This window comes from Myotis davidii, unplaced genomic scaffold, assembly GCF_000327345.1.
Source record: "Myotis davidii unplaced genomic scaffold, ASM32734v1 scaffold575, whole genome shotgun sequence".
NCBI lineage: Eukaryota > Metazoa > Chordata > Mammalia > Chiroptera > Vespertilionidae > Myotis > Myotis davidii.
Window position 1 is genome coordinate 2227085 of NW_006290306.1, and position 24798 is coordinate 2251882.

The 24798-nt window shown below is 44.2% G+C and overlaps 2 protein-coding genes across 4 annotated transcripts in view; both read right to left on the reverse strand.

The window, feature by feature from the left end:
• Window positions 1-12354, reverse strand: part of IHH (indian hedgehog) — a 19871-nt gene extending 7517 nt beyond the window's left edge. Inside the window, exons 1-2 of the mRNA XM_006763436.2 lie at window positions 12351-12354; window positions 10818-10908 (exon numbers count right to left, since the gene is read on the reverse strand). Of these exons, the coding sequence (XP_006763499.2) occupies window positions 10818-10908; window positions 12351-12354 (95 nt within the window). The remainder of the gene's footprint in view (window positions 1-10817; window positions 10909-12350) is intronic.
• Window positions 12355-12855: 501 nt separating this feature from the next.
• Window positions 12856-24798, reverse strand: part of NHEJ1 (non-homologous end joining factor 1) — a 76168-nt gene continuing 64225 nt past the window's right edge. For all 3 annotated transcript variants that reach the window (XM_006763355.2, XM_006763356.2, XM_015563648.1), the window contains exons 6-8: window positions 15285-15402; window positions 14072-14190; window positions 12856-13446 (exon numbers count right to left, since the gene is read on the reverse strand). In XM_006763355.2, the coding sequence (XP_006763418.1) occupies window positions 13372-13446; window positions 14072-14190; window positions 15285-15402 (312 nt within the window). In that variant the 3' untranslated portion in view covers window positions 12856-13371. The remainder of the gene's footprint in view (window positions 13447-14071; window positions 14191-15284; window positions 15403-24798) is intronic.

Below are 24798 nucleotides of genomic sequence, written 5' to 3' on the forward strand. Positions count from 1 at the left end.
CACAGCCGCCTACGGTGTCCCCTGCGGGGAAGTAAACCCAAAAGGCAGGAGGCCGCTGGTAACCTGGTGCCCCACCCTGGCGCAGGAGACGCGCCCTCTCAGCCGCCGTTTGTGAAGCTGGGAACGGAACGCTGTGAAAAGAAGCAAGATGAAATTGCAAAGGGATAGCCAAGGTGTAGAGAAGTGCAGCCAACATAGTGACATCAACAGAATACCAAAGAAACCCCGACTGGCCACCACAAAGAGGGGCAACGCAGGGGGCTTGCTAAGAATGCAAAAAAAAAAAAAAAGCCAGTGGCATACAAATATGCCACTAAATAATTACTGGAGCTGCTAAATAATTACTCTCTTCCTTCTACTTTACAAATTAACAAGGACAGAGAATATGTAGAGGCAGCTGGAGAAGTAAACATGGGTTGTGTGTTTATTTTAATATGCCATTCAGGAAAGCTGAATGAATTAGGTTTCATTCTGCTAAAACAAGAAAAGGCAAGTGTGTAAAACACACACACACACACCACACACAACAAACTACATATATGATTTAGTTGTGTATATTCTACAAAGTCAATAGCAATAGAAATAAAAGGCCGAGCAATTAAAAGGTTTAAAAATTCTCATTCCAAGAATATTGATACAATAGGTACTTATGTGCCTGATACATGGAAACTATTAGATATTATTACTTGCAATATTTAATTTAAACTCACAACCCCCAAATGAGCTAATATCCCCACGTTACAGGTGAAGATTTTGAATTTCAGAGGGGACAAGCAACCTGCCCCTGGGGATTTTGGCCCTCTCTCTGCGCAGCGCCCACTCATTCAGTACAGCTCGGGTTTGGGACTAAGATGGCTTTTCGCAGATGGACTCACTTTTTCTCTAGATCAGTTTTGTGAACACAAGTTCAGAATGGGGAGGGACTCACTCAAGATAAGGTTTAGCTCCAACACCTCATCTTCCAGAAAAGGACAGGGGCTCACAGCAGGGAATTTAGGGCAGCTCCACCAGGAGTGGGGTGGCATGTGTCACTGGGAAACAAAATGGATTGTTTCTTTTCCTTCCCCTTTGCCCCTATTACCTCCCCACGCCTCATTCATCCGCACATTAGCATTCAGATTCTATGTCTCTGACGCACAGATCACGCTAATGTTGCTTCTTTTCCTTGAAAGCTTTCAGAGTGCTTTCACTTACGTTTCCAGGGTTTAAGAATGATCCCTGCGATATCCCCCTCCCCTCAGATTTCTGAGACAGACCATGCAGCCAGCACAGTACCTCGTCCAGTCCACACAGACAGGAGCTCCCTGTTTTGATGGAGTTCCAAAAGAGAAAATCCTGTAGAGTTCAAAACCTGTATAGAAGATGGGTATGAAAGATACTCATTTTCTATTCAAGTTTTGCCTCAAGTTCAATCTTTCCTTCTTCCTCCCTCTCTAATGCAAATTCATCTCCTTTCCTCTTTCTCTAGCCTTAGCAACTAGGGCTATTACCCTGTTTATTCTCTCCTACCCATGGTCTTGAAGGGTTGTTAGACTCACTTTCAATCTTCTTTTCTCCAAATGAAAGACTATTTCTTTAAGATCCTCTCAGAAGTTCTCCTTTATAATGATTTCTTAATTTTGTCTTTCTTCCTCTTTATTCTCCTCTTAAACTGTGGTCTTGTTCAGTACAAATCTCTGGTAAAGATCGGATCAGTGTCAAATAAGAACTACTTATGCAGTGCTGGTGTAGTTTGGATGAGGGTGCTTCTGCAGCTGCACGATCTGGGTTTGGATTGTACTGCACTGAATCTAGACCCTCCTCGGTCTGAGCAGTGATAAGGGTGTGTACTGGGAGAAGCAAATGGGGCTAACAGTGACCAAATCTTTTCTATGACAGATGCTTTTAAACACTTAGTAAATCTTCACAATAGCACTCAGTACACAGTAGTTATTATTCTCATTTTACAGATCTACAACTCTAGAGCTTTAGTAGTAAAGTAGCTTACCTGTGATCACACAGTTAAGATTTGAACCTGGAGATTTTTTTTACTCCAAAGCTATAGTCCCTTCTCAGGGCACAATGGTGGTTCAAGAGCTGAAGCTCAAATTTAGATCAACATCAGTCCAATATCCTTCAGCAGAGGAAAGGGGAGAGGAAGGGAGAAATTAGAAGCATCATACCTTCTACGGCAGTGACCCTGCAGCACTGTTAAACCAAGTTGTGCCTAACAACCCTGATCATTTCTTGGCTGCCTATGTTCTTAGCTGTTTAGTGGATGTGTGGTAGCTTTGGAATTAGGCCAATCCATTCTATCTATCAAATAAAGTCTGGCTCTCTTTTTGGTCAGTTTCAGGCTCTTGCCAACAGGGAACCTGGGGAACTGAGATATCCACTCTGGAGGCACCAAAGGCCTGGGGTCTGAGCAGAGGTGGCAGGGCCTGATCAGGACACCTGATCTGGGTCCTGGGCCAACTGGTAAAATCACTTTTCTACTCTCACCTTTAGAGCTCTGTACTCCTCAAACATCTCTATTTTGAAGAGAACAAAGTGAAATATATTTCTTTGGATAACATGATTCACTTTTTTTGTTCACAAAAGTGAAAGTTGAAAAAATAGCTTGGAAGAAAAGGGAGGGAGGAAAATACACCATAGAACCTGATTATTTAACATGTTTAGTAGACTACCATGTTAGCATTTTCAGTCAATCTTGAATGTAACACTCTTACAAATATAGCGTACTTATAGTGATGTATTCATATATATGTAAATATAAATGTTATGTATATATTCACATACACACTAGGTCCATACTTCATATTCAACTAGTCTTTTTTCTCCTAATCCTGCCATATGACCAAATCAATCCACTCTAAATCTATTGGTGCTGAGCCACAGTCAAACAAGCTTCAGTAATGTGGTCAGAAAAATATACTCCCATGACCCAGTGCACAGCACCTCTGGCCAATAGAAAGAGCGCTAGGCCTGGAGTTGGCAGATCTGTGCCTGAATACTTGTCTTTATAACCTTCAACCTGTGTGGCCTTGGGTAAGTCACACGACTTCTCTAAATTTTAGTTTTCTCATCTATAAAGTGAACATTAAGATCACCTACCTCAAAAGGTTGTTAAGAGGATTAAAGTACAAGCTGTAAAGTACAAATCGCATGTATAATTCATTTTTATTCTCTGTTGGGTCCACTATGGGCAGCCTATTACCTGTCCAGGATGCTCATGTATGTTCTCCCTAAAACGGTAGTGGGGATTAGGAGGCCCTACTTCTTTCTATTAGGGAACATCTACCGTGTACACACGGTATAATGGGTACATAAGGATAGAAAACACAAACAGAAAAGTAGAAGACACAGTTATTGTCCTCAAGGAATTTACCATTTACGCCTAAGGGTAAATCATGAAAATAAAAGGCAGTTACAAATCCATAAATGCCACTCATTAGTGAGTACAGAAAAATGTATTATAAATCAGATAGGTTAACAGATAAGCTGAACTTGCTCTAGAAGAATATGGAATTAAGAAACAATGATGTAAGCCTGAAACTAATATAATATTGAATGTCAGCTATAATTTTTAAATTAAAAATAAAAAGAAACGATGAGCCTGTTATGAGATCTCTTGCGGAAAAAGTCCATTTTGAAGGAGGAAAAGAAGTGACTGACAAGAATGAAGAAGATCCACAGAAAAGGGCAGTGGTCCCAGCAAAGATGATGGCACTAGTAATGACGAAGAGCTACGCTGAATGACCTAGTAAAGGAAGAAACCCTGGTATCATCTGATGTAGCCCTCATGAAAACCGGATGCAGTTGACACCATTATCTTCATTTTATGAATGAGAAACTGAGGCTCAGCGCTGTCAGTAAGGAAACAGAAGTTGGAATCCAGGCTTGTTTGACTCCATAATAATCAGTATCTTGGTGAGTGATTCCTAGGACAGGCATGCTGGGCTGTTGACCTTTGTTCAAGTCACTCATTTTCTCTCTAAATCTAGGGGACTCTTCTGTTATCTTCATCTTGGGCTTTTAAGACTCCAAACTCTGTTTGACTGACCACTTCCCCAGCTGGTTGGGTACACTCTTAACTTCTACTTTGGATTTTGTAAGAAGTTAGCAACTCCACCAAATGCAGAAATGGGAGCATGCCTGTCTTTCCAGCCTCAGATCAGTCCAGAATGCATTCAGAGATCCAATTAGAGCCACTCAAAACTAACAATGCTTTGAAAGCTAGCTATTGATTAGAAATGGGAATGTCAAGTTACCTTTGCCCAAACAATAAGCTCATTACAAGGCACTTCAGAGAACTCCAAGCATTAAAGACCTTGCTTTGATGACTTTGAAAGGGGAGGAAAAGGCAGCAGAATTAGTTACAAAAAGAATGTGTTTTCCCCTCACATCAGAGACTAAAGATTGTGGGAAACTCTTATAGACAGGAAGACATACATATAAATATACTTCTGGTGTGGCTAATAACATATTTACCAAATAATGAGCTTTATTTCCACCCCAGTGTCTCTATTTGGGAAGAAATAGTTGCCTGAAGAGAATCATGGAAAATACTAGTCCATCAAATGTTCAGTAAAGTGGAGTAGGGGTACTACTCTTGATGCTCAAGCGATGCTCCTGACATGCCTGTCGGCCTTCTGTAACTGGGTTTATGCTGGTCACCGCTTCACCAGTCTCCCTTGGTAGAGATAGCACCCTAAGGAGGCTGGGGCTCTGTAGCCAAATAAGGAAGGTATACAGGCACTGGCTTTTTAATAAGTTGTATTCTTGCCCTAGCCAGTTGGCTCAGTGGATAGAGCATCAGTCTGTGGACTGAAGGGTCCCAGGTTCCATTCTGGTTAAGGGCACATGCCCGGGTTGCAGGCTCGGTACCCAGTGGGGGGCATGCAGGAGGCAGCCTATCAATGATTCTCTCTCATCATTGATGTTTATATCTCTCTCTCCCTCTCCCTTCCTCTCTGAAATCAATAAAAATATATTTTAAAAAATAAGCTGTATTCTTAGTTTCTGCAAAATGATAAATTTGTTCCCTTATGGCTATAACTAACAAAATGATATTTAAGCCCGACTCTCACCTTACAACTGGTTGCTGCAAACAACAAAGATTACATCCATTTATCTCCACAAATTTCTAAAATCACTTCAAGATGCTGCTGGTGTGAGCAGATGTGTGTATTGGGGTGCGTTTAAGAGAGATAATCTCTTCATTTATTCAATCAACAACTATTTTTGAGCACCTACTAAGTGCCAGACACTGTTCACAGTGCTTGGGGTGTGAGAGAACAATAAAAACAAAACCCTAGATTTCTGCTCTTATGGAGCTTTATTCAAGTGGGAGGCAGTGGGGAGACAGATAATCACACATAAATATAAAAATAAGTAAAATCTAGAATGGTTTAGAAGGGATTAAGGAAAGACTATGAACACAAAACACAAAGATGGTGTAAAAGGATTGGAAGCACACAGCCAGCTTGTGGGAAGAGGGTGAAAGGCCAGGAAGCAGGTGTTCTGCCAGGCAGGGTGGTCAGTGGAGGCCTCAGTAAGAAGGTGGGACTTAAGCAAAGACCTGATAGAGGTGAGGCTTCAACTAAGTGGTTAACTGGGGGAAGCGCATTCTAATAGAGAGAACTGCATAGAGCAAAGGCTCTAGCATGCTTGCATATTATAGAAGTAGCAAGGAGACCAGTGTGGTGGAAGATGAAGCTACAGGGAAAATGGAGGGAGTAAGCTTGACTCTCCTTTATGATGATGAGGGTGTTTTTCAAACTTTTTATAAAGCTCAGCATGAAGATAACGTACCCTTTAAAGGACTTTGTGTTACATGCAAATATAGACACAATATCGTTAAGCAAAAGTAAAAGCAGGTAACAAATAGCACTTATACATACAATTCTTTTAAACTTGTTAAAAAAGAGATACATAGTCATGACTCTCACTTTGTACTTCATATGCTTGAAAAATTTTTAGGAAAAAAAATCTAACCTTTTAAAATCATCTTTGGATTGTAGTTTCCTTGAAAGCAGGAGTATGTCTTTGTGGCCATATATATGTATGCATGTACATATATATGTAGCATAATGCCAATTGGTGAGATGCCAGTGAGTATATTTATGACTTGAGTAAGTGCATTTTTAATTATTCCTGTTTCTTGTTGAATATGGATTTATTTTATCCGTTTTTTTAAATCTTCACCGAAGATATTTTTCAATTGATTTTTAGAGAGTGGAAGAGAGAGGGAAAGACAGAGAGAATATTGATATGAGAGAAATACATCAATTGGTTGCCTCCTGCACGCACCCTGACCAGGGCCTGCAGGTCAGGGAGGAGCCTGCAACCTAGGTACCTGCCTTTGACCGAAATCAAACCTGAGACCCCTCGGTCCACAGGCTGATGCTCTATCCACTGAGCCAAACCAGCTAGGGCTTGAATATGGATTTTTCAATCTCATTCCCTACACATTTCCTACAAGCCAGTAGCACTCCTTTGAATTCCTTTGTAGTGACCCAGGATTTTCCTGTTGGACTTTCCCATCTGCAGTTCAAGTCTATGTGTAGCATAAGGTTAAACGAACTAGTTTGGCCTCTTCATTCCCCCTCTCAGTCAGGAACATGGCTCATTCTCTGAAGCTTCCATTGGGGATCATTCTTCTCATTGAATTATTCGTACTAGTTACTCAAGCTGCTCAGCTGTTGAAATGTTTTCCATCATCGTTAGATGTTTTTTAAAAAATATATTTTTATTGATTTCAGACAGGAAGGGAGAGAGAGAGAGAAAGAAACATCAATGATGAGAGAGAATCATTGATCAGCTGCCTCCTGCATGCCCCCCATGGGGGACCGAGCCTGCAACCCGGGCATGTGCCCTAACCAGGAATCGAACTGTGACCTCCTGGTTCATAGGTTGACATTCAACCACTGAGCCACACCAGCTGGGCTCATTAGATCCTTTTGATGTCAGTTTCATATTTGCTACAAGGCCATTTGATGTCTGCCATTAAGTTAGTTTTGAGATTCCTGAACAAACATACCTCTTAGCGTCTCACTCCCAGGAACTATATTTCACATGCCTTTGTGGTGCGAAGCACAGCCCCCACCAAGCAGTCCCTGCTTTAAAATGGCTTTGATGAATGATCCACAGGAACCATGTCGGTCCCTGAATTATCTCATAGCACCCTCGGTGAGAAACATCAAGTGCCCTTTGTTGTTCCTCCATCCCCATCTTGTATGAATAGATTAAGTAAATATAGTTTCATTTGGCACAACTCTGCTATTTCATTCTTCAAATCTTAAAAAGGGCCCAGTGGTGCAGTTCAGTGGTTGAGCGTCAACCTATGAACCAGGAGGACATGGTTTGATTCCAGTCAGGGCACATGCCCGGGTTGCAGGCTCAATCCCAGTGTGGGGCATGCAGAAGGCAGCCGATCTATGATTCTCTCTCATCAATGATGTTTCTATCTCTCTCTTCCTCTTCCTTCTTCTCTGAAAACACATATTTTTTTAAAATCCTAAAAATGCACATTCACTTTGACATTCAATTTTCCACAGTGCTGGAGCTGGGGCCTCACTGTGCTTCACCTCATTGACTGCTGACACTCCAAACACAGTGTGGCTGCAACTTGTGCCCAGTGCATCCTGGGTGCATGACAGCCCAGTACAATCTAGAAGTCGACCACTTCACAAGTTAGGTATCTGCAAGAGGAATGTTCTCTGTCTCTTGGTGAACATATCGCCATGTTAATTCCCCCCCTTTTCATTCTTTATTTTTAAAATTAAATTGATTGGGGTGACAGTGGTCAACATGAATATATAGGTTTCAAGTGTGGGTTTCTATGTTACAAGATCTGTATATATTGCACCGTGTGCCCACCACCCAAAGTCAAATCTTTCCCTGTCACCATGTATTACGACCTCCTTCTCCCCCCACCCATCCAGACACTGCGTCCTTTTTTGATTCACAATGTCACTATACAACTTACCTAGTCCCATTCTGCCACGTTTAATTTGTACTCAGTGTAAAGAACATAGTGGACATTAGCATTACCAGAAAACTCCACACATCATCAGAGTATTATCCTATATAATAAAAGCCTAATATGCAAATTGTCCCCTCAGCCGGGAGTTCAACCAGAGGGGGGGGCTGGCAGCTGTGGCAGGCAGGGGGGGGGGGGGGTGCCCCCGGCCAGCAGCCGCTAGGGACCCTACCTGTTATTTATATTTTTGTTATACCAGATTACTCATCAAACACAAGTCCTTTTGCTCACTCCCCTTCCCCTAACAAGTGCCTTCCTATTTCTCCCATGTGACATGGGACAAGCTGGCATTGTCTTGTGCCCTAGAAGTGCCAGGCAGTCATAATAAACTGAAGCAGCAGTCTCCTCCTGGTCCAGCAGCAGTCTTTTTCCATCTTGAATGAGGGAACTCTTTACCGCCCAAGATTCCCAGAAGTACTGCTCCTGACCCCTGACCCCTGAACACAGATCCAGACCCCGCGGGGCTTCCCCACCAGCTCAAACTGCTTTCACCACTCCCTGCTCACCCTTCAAGGCCTCGGGTGGGAGGGGACAGGCAGGATAGAGAACCAATCAAGAGGATTACCCTTCCCCTACTCCATTCTCCCTTCTCCTGTCACCGATTTCTGACCGCTGTCGATCCTATCAGGGGTCCATAAAGCCAGGAGGACTCTGGCCCGGGAGAGGGGAGTAGAGGTTAGGCAAACAGGCCAGGGAGGCAGTTGGTTGAAATTTAACCACAATATTCTTGGTCCCTATTGTTTTGAGTGAGGCCCAATATTTCCACAGCAGGATTATAGGATCTGATTAACCATGTTAGACAACAATGCCGAGCTGGGATGGGCTTCCCCTTCCAGCTGCCAATATGAAAAAGTAAATACAACACCCAGATTTCAAAAGGGACTCCAAGCAGCCCCGGAGTCCTCGTCCCCAATTCTAACCCTGCTACTGATTCTGGCCAAGTGAGGGGAGGAAGAGTGTGGTACTGCATGCTCTTTTAACTCCTGGCCCTTGGCCCAGCAGGACAAGTAATCCGGGCACAATCTTCCCAGGTGAGTCAATGGCTGTGTGCTCCCCACACCCTGGAGTTCTTCCAATGCCTCTTCCGGGTTCCCCCAGGCTAGCCCAGAGCCTCCGGAACCCATGAGACTTAGGTGAGGAGAAGTGAGCATTCATTCAAAGGGAGTGTGGAGAGCATAGCAAAACCTGCTGCCCCCACCCCCACCCAGATAGAGATACTGAGTGCAGTAGGACTTAACAGGTTGGAAAAGCAATTGAGCCTTTGCTAGAATGTTCTGGAAGTCATGCTCCCTAATGATTTCCCATGTGCCGGAGTAGAGACATGAGACCCCAGAATTGAGGGGAAGCAGAAAGGACCGCCAAAGCAAAGTCTTAGGAGACGAGAAAGTAGTCCTTGAAGTTGTGGGGTGAAATATGGAGGCCAGATAGGCTTGTGGTTCCTCAGGTAGAGAGGGATTCCCTCGGGTCCCTCGCCCTCACACACAGGCACCTCACACACTCCCACTTAGGGGTGGATCTTTGGAGGCCCTGTCCAAGAGAACATGAAAAATAGAGCGGTAGGAGCCTTCAACAGGCATACCCAGTAGCAGCTTCCAGGAGGTCTTAGAAAAAACCCTTCCTCCAAACCGTGGCTCCCTTCTCCTCTGGCATTTCTCTCTGTATCTAAGTGCCTGGCAGGATCCATTACAATGTTGTGAGCCCGAAGGTTTACTGATGTCGGTACCAGGGGCTAGGAACCAAGTGCCTTGAGCTCTGAGGATGGCGGCTTCCCTGCAGTGTGTCACTCCTTTAGAACAGTTTCTTCAGAAAAATTCAAAGGTTAGAGAAGCATCTCATGATTGTATCAAAACCCTGTTAAAAAAACAAAAAACTAGGAGAAAATGGGGGACATAATAATTGGAGAGAAGAAAATGCCCTGGTGACAATGTTAAGAACGAGATTGAATCAGGACCAGGAGAAGGGGCACGGCCTTTTATTCCTGCTCCTTCCGCCATCTCCTATGGAGAGTGACACATGGGGCTCCTGCTTATCTCCAGAGGACCAGGCAGGAGGAGGATATAAGGGCTTCGGAAGATGGGAGGTTTTAATGAACAGAAAGGCAAGAAAAGGGAGTTCAGATGTACCACAGGATAAAATGAAGAAGCAGGAGGGCTGAGTATGCAGGAAACTTGAATATCTCACTGTGGGGACCTGCATTAGATGCGATGCGTGGGAGGCTCTAGATCTGACAGGGAGGATTCCAAGTCCAGAGCCAAGGAGCACCGATTTCACTCTTTGCCACCTTACACCCTAAGAATTCCAGGGCGAGCCTCAGGATTCAGTGGGGAGAGAGACTAGGAGCTCCTTCCTACCTTCTCAATAATGTCACGATCCTTTGGAAACACTCCTTGATCTGGGAGACTGGCTGCCTGTCACCGGAGGAAAGAGAATGACCCCAGTGGGATTTTCCAGGACCCAGCTTGGGCTCTGCCTTCAAGGACTGCTGGGAGAGCCCTCTGTGAGGCCCGAGTAAAGGAGATGCTGCCCAGCTGGAGTGCTAAGGAGTGAAGATTCCTTTTCCAGCAAAGAGCTGGCCAGTCCTAGCTGACTGTGGGGGAGGGGTGAGCCGGCCAGCCAGGCCAAGTAGGCCTTGCAGCCTAGGTGGCGCTATTTCTCTACTTTTTAGGTCAAGTTCCTGCAGGAACTTCCTCGAGGTCTCTAGTCCTGCTCCTGGTTTGCTGGCTGGCTCGTGTAAACCACCTTATATTATTTTTTTTTCTAAAAATACTCCAAAGCAATTGAAAGAGTCCCTTCTCCCACCAGCCAGCCCTGGCCCCAGCCCCGGCCCCGGGGAGCGGGCGGGTAGGCGGGGAGGTGGGCCACTGCTTTATTAAACACAGGGAAAACTAATATTTACGGAATAAAATTTATGGAGCAGCCACGAGAATTCGACCCTTTTATGTGCATGTGGAGTGGGGGTTGGGCCAGGCTGGGGGCCTTGGGGAGGGGCCCAAGCCAGGGGGCAGGGCTGGAATACAGCCTGGTTAGGCCAATTTGTCAAGGCAGGGATTTCCCTGGAGTTGCCCTGGACGAAAGATTCTCAACTACCACCCCTAGGTTTGGGGGGTAAGAGGTTCAAGGCAAGAATGCCTGAGGCAGGACCTCTGGAAGCAATGTTTATAGAAGGTTGTGTTTGGGCAATATTCCCATGGAGACAGCAGCCTTTTGGGGATACAGTGGGCAGTGGACAGAGAGGTCATTAGGCATATTCTTACTTAACCTTTTAAAAAAGTACACATTCTTTTGAGAACATGAAACAAAGTTATGCTTCTAGGATTTACTTATAATTTGGGAGGACACACAAACCCCAGAACCCCCTGTGATGAAAAGGGCCTACTCTGGAGACTATGCTCTTAAGGTAGAGGGATTATCCAGGTGAAGAACCCATATTTTCTCCCGGCTTGCTGGGGAAGTCTTTCCATTTTCCCATGTGGTCTCATATCTTGTAGATCCTGAAATCTGGTTACCTAAATTATGCCAAAAAGAAACTAAAGAACAAAATGAGGCATCTATAGATTGATTTTACTGGTTCCCAATGACTTCACTTCAATGACAGTCACAACTGGGTACACCCTAGGACACTGTGGTCTGGAGGTAAAGAAAGTTAACAGCAGCTACTGGGATGAGCCCTGGTGACTCTCTCCGACTCTACCAGTAGGTAAGGACAAGGAGGTAAGTCCCAGAGTCTTTAAAGTTTCCTGCCTCAAGGAGCAATGAGGACTAGAACATCCTATTGAAAGTAGGCAGGGTCATAGAAGGCTGCCACAGTGGAAGACAGGAAAGAAGGATCTGACATCCTCCCTGGAAAATGGTTTCAGTAACGTACAGAATGAGGAACTCAGCTGTCTGGGTTCAAATTCTGGCTGTTACTTATTAGTTGTGTGACCTTTGATAAGCCACTCAATCTCTTCAAGACTCCATTTCCTAGTGGGTTAGCAGTATCTTCCTCATCTGATGCTGTGAGGAATCCATGTCAGGCACTTATTAACCTGGCATACATTAACTGCTCAATAAATGTCATTATTGTAGTTCTCTTTATAATCATTATTTTATTATTGCTTGGATTGCCCACTCTCCCCAAGCTTGATATGAGGACAGAAACACCAATCCCAGCCAGAGAGAATATGAGGGCGAGGAGGCATTTGACCACCCTATGTATGGTAAATAAACCAGAAAAGGCCTCTGTGGGTTCTTCCCCTAACCCCTTCTTCTACCCTACAGATCCCAGTTAACATTTGAGTTCTACTTTCCTTCCTGTCTCTCAAAGGTAGCGTTTCAGATGGTTTACCCATATAGGAAAACCTAGCAGAGAAGGACAAGGGACTTTGCCAATCTGGTCTGCTACATTTTCCAGATCTGTCCAGAGTTGACTTTCCAACTGTCTAAGATTCTGCCTATCTCATACGGCCTTTATGTTTTTTCTTGCAAAGCACTATTCATTCTCTAGGTCAATTATGTTGTCCCCGAGAACTCCTGTGGCTATTTCCTGTTCCCTGTCATCCTATCTTTCCTAGTTCTTCTAGTTACTACGTTATTTGAAGTGGAGCAAAGGAGGGGAAGGTAAAATTTCTTTTTGTCCCATTCCAATGAGAAACTACCTTGGCCCAACAGTTTAACCTGTTGTCTATGCCTTGGAAACAGACAAAAAAACACCACCACATCAATTAGGCAAAGGAGAGCATAAGCAATCTGCTCCGTCTTGTGCCCACCATGGAGACAGTTCTCAAGATCAAAGTTCCCACATGGAGGCTTAGCACCAGCCACAGTAGAGAAGCATCTGAGGAAGCAAATGATTGGACTAAAGGCCTAGACTTTATTAAGAGACAACAGTGGAGTGGGATCCAGTAACGTGAAGTGGGTAATGTGTTCCGCAGAATAAGTACTCTCAAAAGCAGGGGAGTGTGAGTGCTTTTTGTTCCAAGCTAAAGAGAGAAGTGGATCTCTGAGGAGCACCTGGAATTGGCTAGGGCAAGATAGGCAAGGCTTCCTAAGCATGTTGTGCCTTTTTGCCGATTTGTTCTATACACCTAAAGTCCATGGTAGGGTCGTGGGTCTAGAGAGCCTCCACCAAAAGAGAGGAAGGTATGGGATTCCCAGAGACTGGCTTCAACTGGGATAGACCAATGCCCAATGGGTGGAGCCAAGATTCTGTCAGTTAACAGCACTCATTCAGGTGGCCTATGAATATGAACTTCAGTGATCCAGCCTCTGATGATGTAACCATGTCAGAGTTCCTGCTGCCCCAGGAGCTCCTTTCAAGGCACCAGGAACTGTTCTCTGGGTCCATCCTCAGCAGTTGAGACAGTGGCTTAACTGAAGAGCCCCCTTAGCTTCTTCCGCTTGACCTTGGACAGCTGAGGTCTCTTCACAGGGCCTGAAGTACCCTAGAAAAAAAAGCAACCCAAATTAATAGGGGTTTTGAACAGACCACTTCAGTTAGGAAAGGACCTTTCTTCCTCCTACAGCTCTGGTTAGGATGAGGCCTTCTTCAGGTGGTTGACACAGTGTTTTGGAGTCTATGTGATAAAAGACCCTAGACAGGATGCCTAGCCGGCGAGGCTCAGTTGATCTATGAACCAGGAGGTCACGGTTCGATTCCCAGTCAGGGCACACGCCTGGGTTGTGGGCTCAATCCCCAGTGTGAGGCGTGTAGGAGGCAGCCAATCAATGATTCTCTCTCATCATTGATGTTTATATCTCTCTCTCCCTCTCCCTTCCTCTCTAAAATCAATAAAAAAAATACTTTTTTACAAAAAAAAAGACCCTATGCAGGAGGCGCATATATCCCTTCTCCAGGGAATAACCTCACAGACCATCACTGGAAGTGGCTAAGATAGTAAAGAAGTCAAGGTCTATCTAGAAAGCCACAGTTTGGAAGCCTGGTGACAAATATCCCCCAATATTATTAAAGCAGCATCAACTAGGTGGCAATTCCAGGGACCACAGACTTGGAGGCTATGGACTTCTCTAATACTTAGAACACCATCCAGGAAGCTGCTCGGGACTCACTGTGGGTTCTTTGTCAGGCACTGGGAGAGATGGTGCTGAGGAAACTGGCTCTTCTGGCTGGTTCAGAAGTTGGTTATCAGTTCCTTGTGCAGAGGCACTACTTGAGGTCTGAGGATCTCCTAAACTCAGAAAGATCAAGGAAGATATCAGAATTTACCAGACATTTTGACAAAGGCCATGGTTGGTATCTATAATAATAAAAGCATGATATGCTAATTAGACCGGACAGCTGAACAACCTCCAAGACATCATTCTGGACATCCTGTCCTTCTGGATGAAGCTGCAGCAGTGGGAGCCAAGGCAGAGGCAGTTAGGGGTGATCAGGCAGGCAGGTGAGCAGTTAGGGGTCATTAGGAAGGCAGGCAGAGTGGTAAGGGGAGATCAGGCAGGCAGGTGAACAGTTAGGGGCAATCAGGCAGGCAAGCAAGTGGTTAGGGGCGATCAGGCAGAGGGATTAGGGGCAATCAGGCAGGTAGGCGAGTGGTTGGGGTGATGAGGCAGGCAGGGAGAGTGGTTAGGGGTGATCAGGCAGGCAGGTGAGTGGTTAGGAGCCAGCGGCCCTGGATTGCAAGAGGGATGTCCCACTGCCGGTTTAGGCCCAATCCCGCAGGGATCCCTGTGGGATTGGGCCTAAACCGGCAGTCAGACATCCCCCAAGGGATTCTGAATTGTGAGAGTGTGCAGGCCGGGCTAAGGGATTCCCAACCCACCCTCACCCCCATGCACGAATTTTGTGCACCAGGCCTCTAGTTAACATATAAACAGACAGAAGTATCCACACATGCAACTTCCAGCTGACTTTCAAAAAGCCCTGTTTCTACTCTGAAGAGTCCTCAGGCCCACTTTTACCAGGTAGGAAAAGAGCTTCCTTGACTCAAAATAGCCAACTGTTCTACACATTTCCTGACATGCCTCAGATTCCTCTTTCTCCTGGTTCTCTTACTAATTCTCCTAAGTGCCTAGATCAGTTTAATAGAACTTTCTGCAGTGATAGAAATGTTCTGTATCTCCGCTGTCCAACTTGTAGCCACTAGCGGCTGCTAAGCACTTGAAATGTGGCTAGAGCAAGTAAAAATAGCATTTTCCTTTTATTTAAGTTTTATTAATTTAAACTTAAATAGTCACAAATAGCTAGAGCTACCACAGACCTAGACTGTACAAACCTAGACCCTAACTTTAACCCCGGGAGACAAGTTCCTCTGGAGCTACTCACCAGCGTCCTGATGCTTCTGTCTCACTTGGACCTCTTGTCTGGTGACTGCCATATACAGAGTTTGTAGATTCGTGACAAAGGGTCTCCCATCACCAACACTGCATGCCTCTGGTAGTTTCTATAGGGGAGAGGAGATGCGGTCATTGATTACATTGTTTCTAGAGAAAAGGGACTTGATATTCCACTGGCATCAACCCCGAAAGAATTCACATAAAGAAGTCAGATCCATATCTGAGGGCACCCATATCCAAGCCTGACGGGACCAATACATAGGACTCTTGGAGAATCTTCTCCTCTGAAAGGCAATTTCCAAATATGTATCTTTATTTCCCCCAATATTTAGATCTATTACGTTTTCCCATTAATACCCCATAGGTCTCTAGGCTCTTTCTTCTAAAGGGATGATCTTTAGAGGACTGTTTTAGGAAATCACTGTCCTTAAATTATCCCTGAGCTGTACAGATTACTATTTTAATTAAATTCACTCCTAACCCTCCATACTAGAGAGAAAAATGACGAGAGATGGGATCTAGGATAGGGAAGTGACAGCAATAGGGGAATGACAGAAAAAATTATGGAGTCATGATGTTCCGTCAGAGGCGATGGGAGAAACAGTTTACAAAGCTTTGTAGGCTAAACTGACATTTTATATTCCCTACTGTAATCCCACTGTGCTTTGTCATAATCCATGAACTCACATGACAGATATTGCCCCCAAGGGGGTGAAAATTGGTTCTTGAGGGGTGAAAACAATCTAACTCTTTAAAGTATAAAGCACAGATACATATAAACATAAACAGAATTTTGGTATCCTTTTAATATTAAGATTTCCTGAGGGGAGTGATTAGGGGAAAATGTCTTAAAAGGTTCCTTAGGGAGGTGATAATGAAAAAAAAGTTGAAAAACATTGTTAAAATCACATTATATTTATGTTTCCTTCAATAAAGAATGAACTATGTGGATTTATATTCATAGCAAAATGCTTTGCCTAGTTTGACTTTCATATATTGGCTGAACTGAAGTGAAATAATGCTGAAGACTGAAGAAAGAGCAATAAAAACGAGATGAAAGAGGATGGTATCCGGTGTTCCCAAACCTGGCTGCACTTAAGCAACTTGGACATGGCCCAGAACTACTTCATCTATCCCTATGCATGCAAATTGTTATGGTTCCCAGCCAAGTTAGCAGGTCTCCAAGGAAGCCATGCCAGCAGCTCATATGGGAACCAACCCAAAAATCCTGGATTGGCCCATATCTCTTGTCAAGGGCATTTTCTCTGGGCTATAAGGACATTCATTTCTGAAAATGCACTGTGGGAGAAAGATGGAAGAGATCGCAGGAGAAGTAGTGAAGTAATTGTGAACCATAGTCAAGACTATACAGTTATCTTATAGTGGCAGCTGAAAAACTTTCCTGGTGATCCCAGGAAATGTAACATACATTTCTACTCTAACCCGATTCCCACCAGAAAGATTATACCAGTCTTGGACTTTCACTGAAAGCCACAGACAATGAATCAGAAGTCGTGAGTGCAAACTTTACTCCAGCCAGTCATCACACTAGGAGTAAAACAGCTGGCTTCTGCATCATTATCAGAGGAAAGAACTGAAACAGGGAAGGCCAACTATCAAGCCACACACCTCCACCTCACCTTCCTCTCCTTCCAGGTTCAGCTCTCCAATCCCCAAGCCACCTCCTCCCCCAGAAGGTCCTCTACTCCACAGCCAGAGAGCCCTCCCTTCTACCTCAGGTCTCTAGGATCTCCCTTCATTTTGCTCAAGATATGCGGCCTCTCTGCGTCATCCACACACAGCTTGGCTGGCACTGTACTGTTTGTACAAATGGGCTAGGTGGAATGCAGACAGCCACGGTCATCCCCTCCTGCCCTTTCTATGAAACTAAACAGACTCATCCATTTTCCCAGGTGATCTGTAGCTAGTTCATATATTTAGTCTCAAAATGAAGTGTCAGAACTGAGAGGCCACTAATGCCAGCGCCGTACTGCACCTGAGTCCAAATCTAGAACCTATATGTTAGCCCTCCCTCTATCCTTCCCCTTCTCAGAGAGATCTGGTGCTACAGTTGCTGCCAAAGGACTAAGAAATGAATATTGGTTCATTTGCTGACATTTACTATGTGCTAGACCATTTTGTCTTATTCACTGCTATTCCCTTGGCCCATAGTAGGGGAGCAATAACTATTTGTGCATAAATGAACATGGTCGGCAATAGTGTGTCCCATTTCCCTGAGGAAGCCACAGCTATTAAGTGATGGGACAGGGTTAGAATCCAAACAGCCTGACTTCAGGGCCCATAAATATAATGACTACTCTACTCACTTCTCTGAATAGCAGAATTTGCATTAAAATGGCATGGCTCAGCGGTTGAGTGTTGACCTGTGAACCAAAAGGTCATGGTTTGATTCCTGGTCAGGGCACATGCCCGGTTGCGGGCTAGATCCCCAGTAGGGGGCATGCAGGAGGCAGCCGATCAATGATTCTCTATCATTGATGTTTCTATCTCTCTTCCCCTCTTAAATCAATAATAAAATAAAATAAAACATTGTTTTAAAAAGGGAAATATAGCCTTTCCCAGGATCACAACCCTCAGTCCCTCACATCACAGATTACCCGCTTATATATTCCATCCAGCCCAGGAACAAGCTCCCTCCGGTGACGGTGACGGTGACTGTGACGGTGACGGTGACAGGGGAAAAAGTGAACACATAAAAAAAGACAACTGCCACCCCCCCGAAAGCCTCAGGAGCTGAAAAGCCATAACCTTAATCTTTCTCTAGCCATTCCCTGTCATCACTGATTCCTTGGGCAGCGTCTGCAGAATGTGCTAGGAGAGAGAGGTGCAGAGAGGCCTAAGTCTGGGAAAGAGAAACTTTAGCTCCTTGCCCAGGACAATGGCAGGGGCAAGCTGGGGCGGGTGGCAGAGATCAAAGGGAGAATGCTGGAATCAGGACTAAGAAAAGCAAATAGCAGTGCCCCCTGCTCTAAGTATGACTGAGCCAGGAGCAAGGTGTACCAGCCACAAAGCGGGTCACTGCCCAGGATGGGGAGGGGAAGAATATTGTGTAACATGTTCTACTGTATAATGTGTTCATCTGATTAACCAGAATCAATGCTACTCAGCAAAGGTGAGACTCCACCATGTGCCAAGCTCTGCAGGACTGAGGGCGGGGAAATGGACGCATCAGTCCTCCCCTCCTCGGAACAGGAATGAGTCAGAGTCCCTGCCTCAAAGGGAGAGAGGGAGATATGTATGAAGATACATTTTTTTTCAAGTGTTATGCTATAACAGAATTATAAACAATGGGTAATAGGAACCAGAGAAGAAGGAGACGAATCTTGACTGAGAGTCCTCAGAAAGCTTCGGAGATGGGACATCAAGGTCAGCCTTGCAAGGTTAGACTGTGAACGTGCTAGAAGTTTCTGAGACACAAAGGCTATCCACATGTATCTCAGGGGAAATGAGACCAGGAGGCTAATTCATATCCACCTGATTGCAAAGGACTTTGCATTCTGAAGTAAGGCTGTGCCTGTGGGAATTTCCTTTTGTTTCTCTACAATACAACTGCCTGCCAAGGCTTCCTGGGCTCCAAACTGATACAATGATGAGGGCTCAGAAGCTTCTCTAGGTTCCCCTTTTCAGTCTTTCTGCTACATCCATGTGACCTCTTTCTGGGAAAAACAGAGGCCTGAACTTAATCTTGTATTTTCGTACTTTATTCACTAAATATTTACTGACCACCTACAGTGTTCAGGATGATTTAGATGCTGGGGATATAGTATGTTGAACAACAGAGACTTAAAAAAAAACGGCCCTCTCAAAGTGTACATTCTAGAGAGGGGAGATCAAGATGGTGATAGCACCATGGAGAAAAATAAATCCACACAAGCATACTGGTACAGGAGCAGGACTGTATTGCAACTTTAAATACAGGTCAAAGAAAGTGACATTTAAAAAAATTTTATTTAACTATAGTTCGCATTCAACCTTATTTTGTGCTAGTTTCAGGTGTACAGGTGACATTTTTAAAAGACCTAAATGGAAGTGAGAGTATGATCCAAATATCTGGGTCCATTCCAGTTTGTTTATTGTTTGTTAATAGAGCTCCCTTTTTCTCTTGTAAGTGCCCTATTTGGACAATAAATTATATGGCCACCCTATATCAGAGCATGGTCGGTATCCACATGTAACTGTATTTATTTAAAATTGTGAGATAATGAAATCTATCAGCTTTTTTCCCCTGTAAGATGAGAAGCCATTAGAGTTTATAAACAGAAGAGTGAAATGATCTGGTTTACATTTTTGTTGTTGTTGTTAATCCTTACATGAGGATACTTTTCCATTGATCTTTAGAGAGAGTGGAAGGGAGGGAGGAGCGGGAGAGAGAGAGGGAAACATCGATGTGAGAGAGACACATTGACTGGTTGCCTCCCACACGTGCCCCGACCATGGCCTGGGCTGGGGATCTAACCTCAACCGAGGTATGTGCCCTTGACCAGGAATCAAACCTGAGACCCTCTGGTCTGAGGGCAGACGCTCAAACCACTGAGCAAAATCAGCCAGGGCTGGCATTTCCATTTTAAAGTAACACACTCAATAAAGACTATTTTGAAAGTAGAAAAACAGGACCTGCAGATATGTTATCCAAGTAGTTAACAGCCAAATGTTTTCTTTTTTTTCTTTTTATTAATCCTCACTCGAGGATATGTTTCCTGATTTTTAGAGAAAGAGAAAACATCGATCCGGGGATCAAACCCAAAACCTTTCAGTGCCACAGGACAATGCTCTAACCAGCTGAGCCACACCAGCCAGGGCACAGCCAAATGGTTTTTGATAGGATAAAAGAAAGAGAGATGGTGGTGATGTTCAGATTTTTATTTTTTTAAAATATATTTTATTGATTTTTTACAGAGAGGAAGGGAGAGGGATAAAGAGTTAGAAACATCGATGAGAGAGAAACATCGATCAGCTGCCTCCTGCACACTCCCTACTGGGGATGAGCCCGTAACCAAGGTACATGCCCTTGACCGGAATCGAACCTGGGACCCTTGAGTCTGCAGGCCAACGCTCTATCCACTGAGCCAAACCGGCTAGGGCGATGTTCAGATTTTTAAAAGAGAAACGTCTCCCTCTCCCTCCTTTTCACTTCAAATATTTGCACAGCATCTCACTTGGATGAGCTATTTCTGAGTTTCAGGCAAGATCCAACCCCGAGGGGTCCCTCTGTTTTATTCCTCACAGAATACCCCTCTGTTCTCTCAGTTCATTGAGCACAAACCTTGGTGATTTGGGAGAGAACACAGTACCCTAAGTATACAAGGCACGTTGCCCTTGAAGATCGTATGTGAAGTTGACGAGACAGCTGACACTGCTCCTGTGTTTGGTCTGGGTTAGCTTTGTTTGGGTCTGTGCCGCACAAGGCCTACCCTGACCATTCCGCCTGCCGCCACTGACCTCTGCATGCTCTCCCATCCGCCTCTGACTCCTGAGCACCACCCACTCAACGCTGGGCTTGGCTAAGGAAAAACAGAGGCCTGAACTTAATCTTGTATTTGAAACTTGCAAATTAATTATAGTTTATTCACCCCTCCACCTTTTTAAAACAAGGTGGGAGGATAGATGAAGGCATGTATACATACACTCAAGCATGCATGTATGCAATCTAGTCAAATCATTAGTTCACTTGCTTTGTGACTGCCTACCAAAATGGGTTACTTTTGCTGCTTCACTCTCTCTCATGGTGCTGGACATACAATGGAGATAAGATAGGTGCAGAGTTTAAAACAATTTGAGATAAAAGACCAGTCTTGCTTATATTATTTATGTTTTTGTAGTTCCATTTGAGACTTACCTAGCGCCCTGAACTACACAGTCAGAAGAGACGAAAGGTCAGAAGAAAAACAATATAGAGAGGTCCAAACGGAACACTTGGATGATATTGGTAAGATTGACATTTTGGAATGCGTTTGAAGTACTAGGCACTAGGCTAAGCATTTAATGCATTATCTCAATTGATCTCCACAGTAACCCTATCAGTTAGACACTAAAATCATTCTCATTTTGTATATGAGAAAACAAAGACTCAGAGAGGTTAAGTAACTTGGCCAAGCCCACAGCTAAAAAGTGGCAGGATGGGGAGGGGAGAGACCCAGGAAGCTGAGCTCCAGCACATACACTGAACCATTCACTCTGATGCCTTTTAGAATTACCCAATGAGACCCCCATTTCTCCCTCCCACCTACCCCAGAAGAAGGCTGGTCCCTGTTCTGAGGTCAAGTTGAGTCGTACTAGATGCTAGCTCTCACCTTCTTCCGTAAATCTCCAAATAGCACAAGAGGCTGAAGAAGGAAAAGACACAATGCCCTCCAGAGAAGGAAAGCTGACTTAACCCCTTGAATATCCTCCAATGGTACCAGAAAATCAGGAAAATGAATCTCTGGTATGGGGAGGCTCTAGATTCTAAATTGCTTTTAAAGTAAGTACAGCCCCTCAAAGCCATAGCAGGAAGGCCCCTCAGCTCTGCCCCAAAAGAAAAATAATGGCAAAGGGAGTGGAAGTAAAGGTGGGGGCAGGGGCCGCTGCTCTCATAAGAGCCCTTTGTGGTGGCTGCCTCTGAAAGGAGGTTTTGCTAGACAAGGTGGAACTTCTCAAGGTGACAAGCAAATGGTACAGCCTAAGCTGTGACCCTTTGCTCACTCCTTAAGCACCCCCTCCCCTTCGGGGGCCAGAGCCCTAACTGTCCCGAAGCCCCACCCAGGCACTGCACAAACCAGGGCTTTCTAGTCTGGAGAGCGGCTGACAGCAGCAAAGGGGCTGGGGGGACAAAAGTGGTTTCCTGGGGGGACGGATCCTCGGAGGCCCTCAGAAAGTGCAGTAGCAACTCTCATTCCTTCTTTTCTGCCCCCTCCTTCTCCAAGGAGAACAAGCAGTTCCTGTCGGCTCTGGTTCAGGGAGGGGGCTCCAACCAGCCTGGGGTGAGGGGGAGGGTAAGTCGGAATGATAGTTTTGCACCTCTCTCAAATCCAGCCACCTCACCATCCTTTTCCCAAATGGAAATGAAGCAATGTGGTCGAAAGCAGAAAGGAAAAAGCATCAGATTTACTAACAAAAAGAAACACTCAGCTCCAAGGCAGGCATCTGGCTCTGAGCGCTCGGATCCCTGCCCTGTGCCACGAGCTCAGCACGTAAGTGCCATTCCTTTTTTTTTCTTTTCTGTTTCAGTGGAGTACAGAGGACAGTCAGCTTGGGTCTGTAGGGCACATAGGTGATTTAGAGGACCCAGCAGTATTCTCTGTAGAACATCTACCACCAAAGGGATTCTCTTTCACACCAGATTACACGCTTGACAGCTGGGAACACAGCCCACTGAGGCTGTGATCTCATGAGTTCCCTGACCCCACTCTGCCTGCTCCCTGTAGGGTGACACAGTGTCCTCTCCACCCGGCAACATCTTATTCTATAGGGTGATATACCACATCGTATACACACACACACACACTCGTGATCAAGGCCTGACCTCCATGACCTTAGGTAGGTAAAGACTTCTTAACAGGACACAGATCATAAAGAAAAAAAAAGATAAATTGGACTACATTAGAATTAGGAACATCTATCTGAATAGACATATCTCCAAAGAAGACATACAGATAGCCAATAGATATATGAAAAGATGCTCAACATCATAATCATCAGAGAAATGCAAATTAAAACCACAATGAGATACCATCTCACACATATCAGAATGGCTATCATCAATAAATCAACAAGTATGCTGGTGAGGATGTGGAAAAAAGGGAGCCCTCATGCACTGATGGTGGGAATGCAGATTGGTGCAGCCCCTATGGAAAACAGTGTGGAATTTCCTAAAAAAAATTAAAAACAAATACCATATGATTTCACTTATATGTAGAATCTAAAGAACAAAACAAATGAACAAACAAAATTAAAATAGACTCATAGATACAGAGAATAGACTGATGATTGCCAGAGGGAAGGGGTGTTGGGAGACTCGGTGAAAAAAGTGAAAGGATTTTGGTAGTTACAAAATCGTCACAGGGATGTCAAGTATAGCATATAGTCAATATTATTGTAATAACTATGTACGGTACCAAGTGAGTACTGAAAATATCAGGAGGGTCCACCAGTGTGGCTCAGTGGTTGAGCATCGACCCATGAACCAGGAGATCATAGTTCGATTCCTTGCCCAGTGGGAGGGTGTGCAGGAGGCAGCTGATCAATGATTCTCTCTCATCATTGATGTTTTTATTTCCCTCTCCCTCTCTGAAATCAATAAATTTTTTTAAAGATCAGGAGGAACACTTTGTAAAGTATATGATTTTCATTTTTGTTAATCCTCACCTGAGGATATTTTTTCCACTGACTTTTAGAGAGAGTGGAAGGGAAGGAGAGAGGAAGACAGAGAGAGAGAGAGAGAATCTATGTGAGAGAGACACATTAATTGGTTACCTCCCCCACATGCCCCGATTCAGGCTGGGGATTGAACCTGAAACCCAAGCATGTGCCCTTGACCAGGTATCGAACCCATGACACTTCAGTGCACAGGCCAACACTCTAACCACTGAGCACACTGGGCAGGGATAGTATGTGATTTTCTAACCACTATGCTGTTCACCTGAAGTTAATACAAAATAATATTGAATGTAAACTATAATAGAAAAATAAGAAAAGTTCTGGTTTTAAAAAAAAGGGTGAAAAGAATAAAATTAGGAACCTCTGTTTATCAAAAGACACAAAAGATGAAAAAAAGTAAGCTATAGAATGGGGAAAATATTTGCAATACATGTAACCAACAAAGACTTGTTTCCAGAATATATGAAGAATTATTAAAAATCAATAAGAAAAAGACAACACAACAGAGAATTAGCAAAAGGCTTGGTCATATCTAAATGACCAATATTTACATGCAAATGTACAGCACCTCATAAGTTATTAGGGAAATCAAAACCACAATAATGGCTAAATGGAAAAAGACAACACAAATGTTGACAAGGATATGATACAACTAGGACTCTCATAATACTGCCTGTGTGAGTATAAATTGATATAGTCACTTTGGAAGTAGCTACAAAATCTAAACATATGCATAACTATGAAACAACCATTTCACTTGTGTATACGGGGTGGGGCAAAAGTAGGTTTACAGTTGTCCACATGGAAAATGATATAATAATTAATAAATAATACAAGAATAAACTGTGTTTTGCATACTCAGAATTGTAAACTTACTTTTGCCCTATCCTGTATATCCAACATAAATGGAAAAACTGTGGTACAGTCTTACAATGAAATATTATACAGAAATAAAAATTAGCCTATGCTACACTGGCCCATGTGGCTCAGTGGTTGAGTGTCAACCCATGCATTGAGAGGTCACCGGTTTGATTCCTGGTGAGGGCACATGCCCAGGTTACAGGCTTGATCCCCAGTGGGGGGCGTACAGGAGGCAGCCCATAGATGTTGATTTTTCTTTCTCATCC